This window comes from Manis pentadactyla, chromosome 9, assembly GCF_030020395.1.
Source record: "Manis pentadactyla isolate mManPen7 chromosome 9, mManPen7.hap1, whole genome shotgun sequence".
Lineage (NCBI taxonomy): Eukaryota > Metazoa > Chordata > Mammalia > Pholidota > Manidae > Manis > Manis pentadactyla.
Window position 1 is genome coordinate 97,235,596 of NC_080027.1, and position 13,111 is coordinate 97,248,706.

A 13,111-nucleotide genomic window follows, 5' to 3' on the forward strand; every position below is an offset into this window, starting at 1 on the left:
TGACCACACTTTCAGTAGTAAGGCTCTAAGGCACCAGCCATGTTCCCTCATACCTCTGGCCTTTGCACATTCTGTTCCCTGTGCATGGAACACTCCTCCTTCCCACTCACTCTTCCTCTGGCTAACTCCTTATCCTTTAGGGATCAGCTAGATGTCACTTTGTCCAAGAAGACCTCTTAGATGTTTCTCCTGATTATCAATTATGATTGCCTGGTTATTCTCTGAAACTCCCAAAGGGTGGGTACCTATATGACTAAAACTGGCTGTTTATAGTTTTAACAGATGCATCAGATACAATTTGGTATCTAGCAGTGCAATTTCTAGAACTGTGGAAGCCAAGAGGTGCCCCAGTTCACTCTCTCAGATCTAATTAGATGTGGAATCTAATGAGAAAGCCAACTAATTGGTCATGCAAACCTTAATCCAGGGGTTCTCAAACTTTAGTCTTCATCAGAGGCACCTGGAGGATTTGTTAAACCACAGATTGCTCTAGAATCTCTGATTCAGTGAGCCCAGGACAGAGCCCCCAAAATAGCATTTCTAGTAAGTTCCCTGTGATGCTGTCGTTGCTGGTGCAGGGACATTTTGAGAATCACTGTTCTTATGCACAGACACACTCAGGTGGTATCTGCCGGCACCATGTGGATGAGTGACCCCCTCCCACTCCCACCTCAGCTTTATCTGGATGTTCAGATGTGCTGGAACTTGCATTCACTTTCATAAACTCTGCTGGTGAAGTTCCGTCAGGGTAATGGAGGGCCACGGAGGAGAGGAAGAGACCAGATTCCTCTTTATTTTAACCCCTCCTGTTGAAAAAAAAATCTTTAAAAATTGTTTGGTTTATTTTCTAGCCATATTGAGTGCAAAATAACAAGCACAACAGAATCACTGTAGTTTGCAGAGTTGGGGGTTTGGGTTCTCACAGGTCAGGGCAAAAGGCGCAGCTGGAGGCAGAACAGAGCATTGTCAGGATCTGCACTAACAGCGTGGCACACACTGCAGAACGTTTCTTTGCATAAATCAGAAATACAAGTTTCCTTTTCTTCCCAAAAAGGAGAGTAGGTCAAATTCTGATACATTCTGATTAAGGTTAGTATAATTGCCAGGGGGGTCATAGGATTCAGACCCATTACCCGCAATGCTTCCTTTCACAGTTGAGTATGCCCTGAGTATGAACTTAGGGACTAAAGAGAAAAGCAGATATCCTCTAAGTGATACAGATGAGTATCTCAGCTGTTTCCATGTGTCTTTTACTTTTCTAATTTATAACTGTGTTCATCAGTGTGGCCTCAAATTAAATAGCTGGAAAAGTTGGGAGTTGGACTAAAGCTGACCAGGTATTTTTACTCCTTTGGGACACCAATGCTATCTGGACTAACATCCCACTGGGCAGCCTACCCATCTCCAACCATCCTGCTCTTTGACAGCAAGATGCAGTCACAGCCGCTGTTTTCTTAGACAAGGGGACAGCGCAGGGTGTTGGCTTGCTGTCCTCTGCAGAGATCAGGATTGGCCCCCTGCTCCCCAGTCACTCAGGTGCAACCACTCGCTCTGCGCACCCAGTAGCTACAGATACCACTTAGATTGCAAAACGGGTGTTTCATGCAGTAAGAGTGCTCAAGATTAACCTTCAGAAGTGAACTAATTAAGCTGAGAATTGCATGTGCATACAAGACCTTGTTTCAGAAGGACTTTCCAGAGGCTTGTAGTTGTGTGCAGGGAGTAGACAGCCATCGTGAGGGGCAGGCAGGCCCTCCTCAATCTGCGGCATCAGCTTTTAGCTTGTGTCTTCCAGCTGCAGAACCAGAGCGAGCTGCGGGCGCCCACCGCGGAGAAGGCCGCCTTCTTCCTGGACGCTGCCATTGCCTCCCGCCGGGGCCACCAGCAGGACTGCGATGAGGACGACCACCGCAACTCCCACATGCTCTTCACCCTGCACATCTACCAGTACAGGATGGAGAAGAGCGGCAAGGGTGGAAGTAAGTCGGCCACTCTCCCCCCAGCCCGCGAGACACCCCTTATGCAGGGCATCCGCCGCCCTTTCCCCGTGTGGTGCAGTTCCACCAGTGTGCAGCTTGTGGAATTCCAGGTCACTGTCAAGTCTGGGCAGCGGTTTTGAACTGTCCAAGGGAAAAGGGTTCGCTTTGGGAAAGATAATTCACAAACACAATCTCCTCGGGAAGATGCGAGAGCACGCCTGCAAAACAACACACCTGCTCAGGAATATTTTTTGTTCACAAACCTCAAAGGTGCTCGTCGTGAAAGACTGACACTTGCCCACCAGAGTGCCTTGGTAGTATGTCCCTGATCTTGAGCTCGAGTCCACCATATGGACCTGAAAGAAACAGAGTCCTGATTTGTAAACAGTTGATAAATCCCCCTTTGAATAACTAACCAGACCCTGGCTGCCTGGCTCACTCAGGTAGTGCCCATCAGAACATGTCCCTGTAAATACCCAGGCCCCTCTTGGGGCATCTGTCTCCCCCAAACGGAAGCTCTCTTGGTCCCTATCCCAATGGCTCTGTGGGCCCAGTCTTCTGCCAGCTTCCTGCTCCTTAATTGTTGTTTTAAATCGGCTTAAATGATGTATAATTTACATTTAGTAACACACACCCTCTTTATGTAAATCTCTGCAGTCCTGTAACCAGCACTATCAGGATGGAGAACAAAGTTGTTACCACCTCAAGTTCCCTCTTGCTCTTTCTACTCAGCCCCTCCCCAACACTAGCCCCTGACAACCCCTGATCTGACCTTTCTCCTTACATATTTTTGCTTTTATACAGAACATCATATAAATGGAACCCCATGCTTTATATGTGGCCTTTCGTGCCCGGCTTCCTTCATTTAGCACCATGCATTTGAGGTTCATCCGTGTTGTCACCTGTGTCGATTGTTCACTTGGTTTTCTTGCCACCTGTTCCTCTAGTTTTGACTGAGCCTCGAAGCCTGCCGCCCGCACTACCTTTACCTGCAGGACTGCAATCTCACCATATAACCAACCATGGTTAATGCCCCTGGCTCTGACCAGCAGCCTCAGCGACCCATGCTGGCTGCTGCCCAGGAATCAAGAGACACAGGCGCTTGCTGGCTACCCTGGCAGCACGGCAGGCCTGCCAGGCTGCCATCAGCAGACAATCTCTCTTGAAACCAGCCATTTTGATAAAGGTCTGACTAGGAGCGTGCAAAATATTTTGAATAAAAATCCTTCAGGGGAGACTAATTCTCAATGAGGGGCTCACACCATGTACAGCACTTCTGTTTATAAAAACTTTCTTAAAGAAGGAAAAAAGGGATTAGGATAGGGATGAGAACAATCAGACCTTTAAAATCCATAAGAGAATTTTTATCCACATTTTTGCTAACAATCTGGAGGCTGGCTTTAAATCCTGCTCTCACTGGTTTTTCTGGGTTATGTCTTACAAGCATGAATTTGGGAGTCTGAAAAGTGTTTACTTTATTCTCTTAAGCTGTCAATAGTCATAATAGTAATAACCAAACCCTGCAGTAGATTCTCACACTTTCAGCAAAGGGGAACTACAAAACAATCTGTTTCTTGAGCCAAATGCCTTCCAAATGGCACTGAGCAGAACTCAGGAGGTAGGTTAACCTCCATCTCCTTCTAGGTGCCAACTCAAAGTGAAAACAACTCTTCCAGTTTTCACTTTTTTTTCTCATCATTCTACTCTCAATTTGGAATCTGAAAGTAGGGAGGAGTGTTGAAAACAAACAGTTAAATTACTTCAACTGTAAGAACTTAATATTCAGCTGCCACAAAAACATAGGCTTGGACGGTCCCTAAACCCAACAATCCACCCCAACTCAGTACTTAATGAGTCCTGGGCACTTATTAAATATTTAACATCAAACTTATCTTCTTCCTATTTGTAAATTGTGAAAGCAAATTGCTTTTAAATAATAAATTCAGGGTAGAGGAAAAGACAAATACCATTAATGGTGTCCAAAACCTCTTTTAGGCACTTCCTAATGTATGTGTAGATGAGAACAAAGAGTTGGAGCAGTCCAGGCTGACGTGGGGGCGAGCCCCAAGGGAACTAAGAATGTCACCTGCGTGCCACAATGTGGGGCTTTTCAGCAGGGAAAGAAGTCCAGGCCAGACTTCTCCCAGCCTCCCAGCCCAAGGCTTGCTTGACTTCAGTGAATTTACATCTATTTAAGATATAATGAGGAGATTTGGTGTGTTGTTTAAAATGGAAATTTTTGTTTACATACATACATACATATATATATATATATATATATATATATATATATATATAAAAGCAAAAGTCCCTGGGGACCTGGCAGCCAGAACTCAATTAAGGGCAAGTTTATTAATTAGTCACCCTGCAGGGAAGCAGAAAGCAGAGCAGACTGCTGTTAACTGGCCATTAGAAGCTCAGATGATGGATTCAAGACATTTCTGCTGCAGGAACTAAACACACCATATGTATATATGCACTGAACCTTGTACACATATGTTTTATACACACACACATAATGCTTGTATGTTTTAAACATGTCCAGGCAAGATAGCACAGAAAATTCTATGTTGATGTATTACTGTTTTGCACATAGCACTAGGGTAAACTTAAAAACTTTTCTGGTTTTCTCTGGTTTAAAAGATTTTTTAGAGCATTAGTAGGGTTGATTTTTCTTCACCTGCCATGGACCCTTCTGCTGCTTTGCTGAGCAAACTCTCTGAAGGCTGAGAACCCCCTAGGGAATTCCAGCAATGGGATAGGGACACAAAGGACCTTAGTGATCAGGAGCTGCTCTCCATACAGATGGGTCTGCTAGGAGAGCAGAGCAGGATGCAGCAGGATAGTGACACATCAGGGTGATCAATATGTTCGTGAGACAAGTTTCAGGTGTATACTGTTGATAGAGACTGTTTTTAATGGCATCACTTTGATGAGGAATCTAAACTTGCAAGCAACTATTGCCCAGGGTCCAGAATGACCCTGGGTCTGATTTGATCATTTGCTTTATTGCCTGTAGGTGAGACTGTGTGAGGCGGGGCTGGCCAGTGTGAGCCTGCGTGAATGAATGAGTGTGTACACAGGCGCCCGCTTGTGCCTGCCCTCATCCGCTTACCAGTCTGATCAGACTATTTCCTTCATCTCAGTTTTCTTTTCACAACAAATCACTCTTTCTTTATGTGTCTTGGAATGACTTGAATCCACTATTCCTAACAGCAAAGCCCTGTGCCTAGAGGGTGGCTGCATGCAGGCTTTGAGATATCTTCTAAGTGATTCAGAACTTAAAAGATACTTGTGCAGCCACTTGGGTATAGACTTTTTCTAGATTCTTAAAATTTGTTCCACTCTGTAATTTCTCATTCGCACCTTTAATTCAGCATCTAAAAAAAAAAACCTCATTTTTATCACATTTTTCCAAAGCATTGAGTTTAGTTTTTAAAGAAACATTAACTTTCTTTACACAATCATATTGTATTGATTTATATAACATTCGATACTTAGATCTGTAATAACAAGTGGCATAATAAAGTTTAGGAGGGAGCTCAGCTGACCCTGGATAAATATAGAGCTCATTTTTTTGGAGCAAAAGTGCATAGACAAACTAGAGGTTAGCCAGCACTGCATGCCCTGGGCATCAGTCAGCTGCCTTACACAAGTGATAGGGAGCATTAGCTAACCAGGCCAGGTGAAAAAGCAGTGGATCCCAGACTTTGTTGCAATTAGAATCTTCTAGAGAGCTTTTCTATAACTCTCAGTGCCTATGTTGCACTCCAAGTCAATTAAGTTAGAAAACCTGGCAGTGGAGCCAGGCAGCCATATTTTTTTAGATTCCAAGGTGATTCTGATGTGCAGCAAAGTTTGGGAGCCACTGTGTTATGGGAAGGTGATTCAAAGAGCTTCTGCATGCTTTATAGCTACTTCTGGATTTTCATCTTAGATGCAGCATTAATTTTCTATGAGATCTTGGCAGTTTATTTAACAGCCGTGAACTCATTTTCCTCATCTATCAAATGGAGCCAATTCTTGCATTACAGGATTTTTGTAGGAATGAAGTGACATTAGGAGAGTTTAGTATTTCCTGGCACATACCAGGTGCTGAATACACAGGAGCTGGCAGAGTGGCTCAGGAGTGGGTCAAAATTAGACTATTGCTTCTTGTGGGGAGACCAGGGCATATGAGTAATTTGGTTTGGTTAAGCTCTAGACTTAAAATATAAATATTAGAATATAAATAAAGGGTACTCAAGGCAGACCGAGTTAGGTTGCTTTACCCTGTTGCTGTAATCTCTGGAATCTGAGAGGTCAATGAGGAATCTGCTTCTCACCTGCTATTACTGATCTCACTTATTAACTATAGAACTGCTTTCTCTCCAGCCACTTGTAGTAATGCAAATTCTTGATAATAGCAAGTGGTCTGTGCTCATACCCTTGTAGATTAAGCACAATGTGGGAAATTCAGAATTCTGTGACTATTGAAACTCCAGTGGCTGTAGAGCGGAGTCAATTTTTCCATTGCTTAAACGTGACTCTCATTTTGAGTCATGCAGGTATAATTATAGGTATTTTATTATATTATTCTTCAGCACAGTCTAAACTGAGCCTTTTGTTCTCTGTGTTCTTTTTTACTACATATACATTATGCATTTTATTCCATTACATCAAATGGACTATTAGAGTCTGAAAGTCCAAATTGGTCTCTGTCTTTGCCCTTTAATCTGTGGCGCATATGAAATATCTGAGCTTCTCCTGTCTATATAATTAGGTTGCAAAACAGACGATATTTTGCTTTAAAAATAACTATTTCTCTAGCACGCCGCCTTGAACTGATCTCACGCGGTACAAAATGGGATAAAAGAGAAGTGACATATTATATCTTCCCTTTTAAGGTTACTGGGGAGAGTGGAAGGTAAACAAATATAACATCTTTCATGTGAGAGTTCTTGGCCGTAGATGTACCACAGTAACTGGGGAGCCTGAACTGAAACATTATGCTTGCTGTGAACACTTATCCCATTTTTCTCAGTCCTAGACGTGGAAGTCCCTGAGGGTGGAGGGTAGGTTCTGGTTAAGACTGAGTCCTGAATGTTTTCCTCCGAGGTGTGAGCAGCATGCCACTCTGCCGCATCAGCATGGTCCCAGGTGCTTTGCTTGCAGATAGATGTGTGGATGCCCAGTCTCTGCCCACAGGCTCCTCAACACCCACTGGTGCCCAGACATGCCCACAGGCCACTCCCAGCATCAGCTTTCTCACCCAGCCCCCTTTCCACCTTGCCCCCACTGGTGTGGCTTCCACAGCAGCTTTGGGAAGTTTCCATCTCTACCTCACCTGCTTGCCCTCCCCGCAGAGTAGGGGGAGGTGGGGGGGAACTGTAGCTGTGCTAGAAGCAACAGCAGTGGGCAGGGGCAAGTTTCCTGCTTTCTTTTTAACAGCTTTAACGAGATATGCTGGAGATACAATAATCTGCACATATTTATAGTATATAACTTGATGAGTTTTGTCATATGTATATACCCATGAAACTATCACCACCCTCAAGATAATGAACATATCCATCCATCACCCCCAAATGTTTCCTTGGGACCCATTGGAATCACTCCCCCCAGCTCCTCTCCCTGCCCCTCCCCACCCCAGGCACCACTGATGGGCTTCAGTTCCTCTACCTTAGCTTGAATTTCCTAGAATTTTATGTAAGTGGAATCATACCATACAGTTTTGAGTAGCTTCTTGCACATAGCATATTAGTTTGAGATTCAGCCTCTTTGTTGCATATATTGATCATTTATTTTTATTTCTAAGTAATAGTCCATTGTGTAGATATACCGCAGTTTGCCTATCCAGTCACCTGCTAATGGACATGTGTGCTGTTTCCAGTTTGGGGCTGTTACAAATCAAAGTGCTATGTATATTCATCTACAAATCTTTGTATGGATGTATACTTCCTTTCCTTTTGGGTAAATCTCTAGAACTTCTGACCCACAAACACAGTTTATCTCTCTAGATTTTTAGGTTTTCATTCATTTCTCTCAGCGATGTCTTATGGTTTCCACCGTCCAGATCTTTCTTTGTCAGATCTATCCCCATGTATTTCATATTTTTATGCTCTTATAAATGGTGTTTTAAATTTCAATTTCTAGTGGTTTTTAACTACTGTATAGAAAGAGTTGATTTTTGTCTGTTAATCTTGTATCCTATGACCTTGCTGCACTCACTGATTCTAGTTACCTTTTTTTGTGGATTCTGATAGATTTTCTACATAGATGATCATGTAGTCTGCAAATAAAGACAGTTAAACTTCTTTTTTCCAGTCTCAATACCTTTCTTGAATGAGCTTTGATACTTTACATCTTTCAAGAAATTTGCTCATTCTTCCAAGTTGCCCAATTTACTGGTGGAAAGTTTCCTTATCATCTTTTTGAGATCTATAAAAACTGTAGTGAGGCCCCCTCTCTCCTTCCTCACATTGGTAATTTGTGTCTTCTCTCTTTCTTTCCTGATCAATTGTGCTAGAGATTTATCAGTTCTATTGATCTTTTCAAAGAACCATCTTTGGGTTTCATTGATTTTTTCTCTATTGTTTTTAGTTTTCTCTGCCACTGATTTCTGCTTTTATGTCAATTTTTTCTGTCTGCCGTTTAGTCTTTAATTTGCTTATCTTTTTTAAATTTCTTAAGGTGGAAGCTGAGATTATTGATTTGAGACCTTTGTTGTTTTCTGATATAGACTTGAATGCTGTAAATTTCCTCTGAAATGTTTCTTTAGTGGCATCTCACAAATTTGAACATGTTGTGTTTTCACTTTCATTCACTGAAAAACACTTTTCAATTTTCATTTTTATTTATTTTTTGACCATAGGTTATTTGGAGCTGTATTGTTGAGTTTCAAAATATTTGGGAATTTTTCAGATATCTTTTTATAATTGACTTCTAATTTAATTCCACTGTGTCAAAAAACATACTTTGAATGATGTGACTTCTTTAAAAACCCTTGTTTTATGGGCCAGTATATGGCCTATTTTGGTAAATGTTTTGTGTGTGCTTCAAAAGAATGTATATTCTGCTGTCATTGGGTTGAGTGTTCTGTAAATGTCACGTAGGACAATTTGGTTGATAGTGTTGTTCAAATCTCCTACATCCTTACTGGTTTTCTGTCTACTTGCTATGTCAATTATTGAGAAGCGGGTATTTGAGATCTCTAGCTATAATTTGGACTTGCCCATTTTCTCCTGCAGTTCTATCAGATTTTGCTTCATGTATTTGAATTTCTGGTACTAGGTGTAGAAACATCTTGTATTGTTATGACAATCAAATCACTCCCTTTATCCTTATTAAATGTTCTTTGCCACTAACATTTTGGTATGAAATTGATGTAGTCATTCCAGCTCTCATGTTCACTGTATGTTTATTGTGTTCCACACTTATATTTTCAACTTACTGTTACTTTATATTTGAAGTACATTTCTCCTAGGTAGCATGTAGGAGTAAAGTCTGACTTTTTAATCTAGTCTGACAATTTCTACCTTTTAAATAAGCGTATTCAGACTATTTACATTAAATATGATTATTTTGGGGTGGGGCGGAAGATGGCGGCGTGAGTAGAGCAGCGGAAATCTCCTCCCAAAACAACATATATCTATGAAAATATAACAAAGACAACCCTTCCTAGAATAAAGACCAGAGGACACAGGACAATATCCAGACCACATCCACACCTGAGAGAACCCAGCGCCTCGCGAAGGGGGTAAGATACAAGCCCCGGCCCCGCGGGAGCCGAGCGCCCCTCCCCCCAGCTCCCGGCGGGAGAAGAGCAGGCAGAGCGGGAGGGAGACGGAGCCCAGGGCTGCCGAACACCCAGCCCCAGCCATCCGGGCCAGAGTGCAGGGCCCTCGATACTGGGAAAACAGGGCAGCAAGAACAGTGAGCAGGCACTGGAGGCTGGGCGACAGAGGACATAAGAAAAGCGCGCGACCATTTTTTTTTTTTTTGCTTTTTTGCTGCTTTGTTTTGGCGAGCGCTTTTTGGAAGTCTTAAAGGGACAGGGACCCCAATATTAGGGAAACAGGGCAGAAAGACCGGTGAGCAGAGGCCTGAGGCTGGCACCGGAGAATAAAGAAAAACGAACGACCACCTTTTTTTTTTTAATTAAAAATTTTTTTTTTTTTTTTAATTAAAAAAATTTTTTTTCTTGTTTTTTTTTTGTGGTCGTTGTTTTGTTTTGGCGGGTGCTTTTTGGAAGTCTTAAAGGGGCAGGGAGGGTCACTTAATCCAGAGGTAGGGAATCCGGGATCTCTGGGCACCCTAACCCCTGGGCTGCAGGGAGCAGGGAGGCCCCTTACGGAGATAAATAGCCTCCCAGCAGCTCCTGCTCCAACGCGACTCCACCATTTTGGAGTAGCTGCCCGAGCCAGGCCACGCCCACAGCAACAGCGGAGATTAACTCCATAGCAGCCGGGCAGGAAGCAGAAACCCTGTCTGCGCGCAGCTGCGCAGCACAAGCCACTAGAGGCCGCTGTTCTCCCAGGAGAGGAGGGCCACAAACCAACAAGAAAGGAAGTCCTTCCAGCCGTCACTCGTCCCAGTTCTGCAGACTATTCCTATCACCATGAAAAGGCAAAGCTACAGGCCGACAAAGATCACAGAGACAACACCAGAGAAGGAGACAGACCTAACCAGTCTTCCTGACAAAGAATTCAAAATAAGAATCATAAACATGCTGACAGAGATGCAGAGAAATACGCAAGAAAAATGGGATGAAGTCCGGAAAGAGATCACAGATGCCAGAAAGGAGATCGCAGAAATGAAACAAACTCTGGAAGGGTTTATAAGCAGAATGGATAGAATGCAAGAGGCCATTGATGGAATTGAAATCAGAGAACAGGAACGCATGGAAGCTGACATAGAGACAAAAGGATCTCCAGGAATGAAACAATATTAAGAGAACTGTGTGACCAATCTAAAAGGAGCAATATCCGTATTATAGGGGTCCCAGAAGAAGAAGAGAGAGGCAAAGAGATGGAAAGTATCTTAGAAGAAATAATTGCTGAAAACTTCCCCACACTGGGGGAGGAAGTAATCAAACAGACCACGGAAATACACAGAACCCCCAACAGAAAGGATCCAAGAAGGGCAACACCAAGACACATAATAATTAAAATGGCAAAGATCAAGGACAAGGAAAGAGTGTTAAAGGCAGCTAGAGAGAAAAGGGTCACCTATAAAGGGAAACCCATCAGGCTAACGTCAGATTTCTCAACAGAAACCCTACAGGCCAGAAGAGAATGGCATGATATATTTAATACAATGAAACAGAAGGGCCTTGAACCAAGGATACTGTATCCAGCACGACTATCATTCAAATATGACGGTGGGATTAAACAATTCCCAGACAAACAAAAGCTGAGGGAATTTGCTTCCCACAAACCACCTCTACAGAACATCTTACAGGGACTGCTCTAGATGGGAGCACTCCTAGAAAGAGCACAGCACAAAACACCCAACATATGAAGAATCGAGGAGGAGGAACAAGAAGGGAGAGAAGAAAAGAATCTCCAGACAGTGTATATAACAGCTCAATAAGCGAGCTAAGTTAGGCAGTAAGATACTAAAGAGGCTAACCTTGAACCTTTGGTAACCACGAATTTAAAGCCTGCAATGGCAATAAGTACATATCTTTCAATAGTCACCCTAAATGTTAATGGGTTGAATGCACCAATCAAAAGACACAGAGTAACAGAATGGATAAAAAAGCAAGACCCATCTATATGCTGCTTACAAGAAACTCACCTCAAACCCAAAGACATGTACAGACTAAAAGTCAAGGGATGGAAAAACATATTTCAAGCAAACAACAGTGAGAAGAAAGCAGGGGTTGCAGTACTAATATCAGACAAAATAGACTTCAAAACAAAGAAAGTAACAAGAGATAAAGAAGGACACTACATAATGATAAAGGGCTCAGTCAGACAAGAGGATATAACCATTCTAAATATATATGCACCCAACACAGGAGCACCAGCATATGTGAAACAAATACTAACAGAACTAAAGGGGGATATAGACTGCAATGCATTCATTCTAGGAGACTTCAACACACCACTCACCCCAAAGGATAGATCCACTGGGCAGAAAATAAGTAAGGACACGGAAGCACTGAACAACACAGTAGAGCAGATGGACCTAATAGACATCTATAGAACTCTACATCCAAAAGCAGCGGGATATACATTCTTCTCAAGTGCACATGGAACATTCTCCAGAATAGACCACATACTAGGCCACAAAAAGAGCCTCAGAAAATTCCAAAAGATTGAAATCCTACCAACCAACTTTTCAGACCACAAAGGCATAAAACTAGAAATAAACTGTACAAAGAAAGCAAAGAGGCTCACGAACACATGGAGGCTTAACAACACGCTCCTAAATAATCAATGGATCAATGACCAAATCAAAATGGAGATCCAGCAATATATGGAAACAAATGACAACAACAACACTAAGCCCCAACTTCTGTGGGACACAGCAAAAGCAGTCTTAAGAGGAAAGTATATAGCAATCCAAGCATATTTAAAAAAGGAAGAGCAATCCCAAATGAATGGTCTAATGTCACAATTATCGAAATTGGAAAAAGAAGAACAGATGAGGCCTAAGGTCAGCAGAAGGAGGGACATAATAAAGATCAGAGAAGAAATAAATAAAATTGAGAAGAATAAGACAATAGCAAAAATCAATGAAACCAAGAGCTGGTTCTTCGAGAAAATAAATAAAATAGATAAGCCTCTAGCCAGACTTATTAAGAAGAAAAGAGAGTCAACACAAATCAACAGTATCAGAAACGAGAAAGGAAAAATCACGACGGACCCCACGGAAATGCAAAGAATTATTGGAGAATACTATGAAAACCTATATGCTAACAAGCTGGGAAACCTAGGAGAAATGGACAACTTCCTAGAAAAATATAACCTTCCAAGATTGACCCAGGAAGAAACAGAAAATCTAAACAGACCAATTACCAGCAACGAAATTGAAGAGGTAATCAAAAAACTACCAAAGAACAAAACCCCCGGGCCAGATGGATTTACCTCGGAATTTTATCAGACATACAGGGAAGACATAATACCCATTCTCCTTAGAGTTTT

General features: G+C 42.3%; 1 protein-coding gene across 3 annotated transcripts in view; it reads left to right on the top strand.

The window, feature by feature from the left end:
* Nucleotides 1-13,111, top strand: part of KIF26B (kinesin family member 26B) — a 453,264-nt gene that overhangs the window by 391,018 nt on the left and 49,135 nt on the right. For all 3 annotated transcript variants that reach the window (XM_057507852.1, XM_057507851.1, XM_057507853.1), the window contains one exon: nucleotides 1,796-1,979. In XM_057507852.1, coding sequence (XP_057363835.1) covers nucleotides 1,796-1,979 — 184 coding nt within the window. The remainder of the gene's footprint in view (nucleotides 1-1,795; nucleotides 1,980-13,111) is intronic.